The following is a 1417-nucleotide window of genomic DNA, read 5'->3' on the forward strand; positions in this document are numbered from 1 at the left end:
AAAAAAAGAGCCTTCTTTATAAAGAAAACAGCAGTCATTACAAACAATGTAAATTAGCAATTTAGTTACTTTCTTTAATTTCACAGAAATCTTAGATTCCAATGAGCAATGTAAGTACTTTGGTATTCTACTAGTCTTATTACCATAAACCAAACATTTGTGGGTAAATTGGTAACTAGGCAATTTACAATTGACAGAAAACCTGTTTTTCTTATAACAGTTATAATAAGCTTGTCAAATAACCGTATGACGATTTAAGGAATCCTAGAAGAGGTATAAAATTATAAGACATTCTCACACCAAAGAACAAATGCAGTGCCACATGTACACTCTCCTCAGAGGCTGAGATGGCGGTGTCCAATTATTGTCAATGTCAAGATTGGGAAATCGAAAAGGAAAGCCTCCCTTCTATGAGCCTCTTTCCACAACTGAGTAACTGAACAGGTGACCTAGGTACAATTCTAGGAAGGTTCTGAGAAGATGAGTGGTCCCTAGAGGGGTCTCAAAACAGAGTCATTCAGTGATCTCGGCCAGTTCAGACTGGGTAAGACTCCGACCCACGGCAGGGTCCGCAGAACCAAGAAGAATGAGTGGGGGGAGGTGGCACGGAGAGTGAGGACACTGACACTAAGATCACCCTGTGCGACTTCTGTGGTATGGACCGAAACGGTATTTTTTTCACTGATGTTCAATCTGGACGTTGCACATAGCAGGTGTTCATTAACTGTTTGCTGACTGAATGAATAAACAAACGTGAGCCACTAAGACCAGTCCAGAACTGCGGATGCACAATCGCCGCGGTCTCAGTGGCCCAGCCGCCCACCACCACCCACGCTAGACGCTGGCCAGGAAGCCACCCTCTCCTCCCCAGCCGCTTACAACCGGCATTAGCCACCAAAGGTCAGTTCGAAGCCGGGCCCAGGCTGCGCCCTGCCCCCGCCCCCGGGCAGCACTTACCATTGGTGTAAGGAGACCCCGAGGTCGCAGCGCCTCCGTTCTGGGCCTGGAGCCCGCTTGGGACTCCGCCGGAGGCCGGTATCCCCGGCTGGGACATGACGACGGAGGCTCTCTGGAATTGGAAGGGGTTGGCTGTGGTCAACCTCAACGCGAAGAGGAGAGCTGAAAGACGACTGCTGAGAGCGGAGGGAAGGGGGCTAACGACTCAGGACCGAAACGTGGAGAAGAGAAGGCGGCGCATCAAGCCCGAGGCATGGCTCTGCACTCTCCCCAGCCCGCCGGAGGCCGCGGCTTGGCCTAACAGCAGACGCTTCAGAGTAAAGCCGGTGGGGCCGCGAACGGCCGGCTGGGAGGCGGCAGCTAAGCCGAAAGAGGAGGGAGGCCCTGGCCGGAAGTGCCTGTCAGCCGCGGGCCGCGCACGCGCAGTCAAGACACGTGGCACTTCCGGCTCCGGGCTCCC

At 52.8% G+C, this 1417-nt stretch overlaps 1 protein-coding gene across 2 annotated transcripts in view; it reads right to left on the reverse strand.

The window, feature by feature from the left end:
• Positions 1 to 1371, reverse strand: part of SEC24A (SEC24 homolog A, COPII component) — a 94371-nt gene extending 93000 nt beyond the window's left edge. Inside the window, exon 1 of one of the 2 annotated variants that reach the window (XM_006166853.3) lies at positions 958 to 1368. In XM_006166853.3, the coding sequence (XP_006166915.1) occupies positions 958 to 1054 (97 nt within the window). In that variant the 5' untranslated portion in view covers positions 1055 to 1368. Of the gene's footprint in view, positions 1 to 957 lie in introns of both variants that reach the window. The other variant, XM_014583579.2, reaches the window with a different exon arrangement.
• Positions 1372 to 1417: the final 46 nt, after the last annotated feature.

Source organism: Tupaia chinensis, unplaced genomic scaffold (assembly GCF_000334495.1).
Source record: "Tupaia chinensis unplaced genomic scaffold, TupChi_1.0 Scaffold144346_1, whole genome shotgun sequence".
NCBI classification, from domain to species: Eukaryota; Metazoa; Chordata; class Mammalia; order Scandentia; family Tupaiidae; genus Tupaia; species Tupaia belangeri.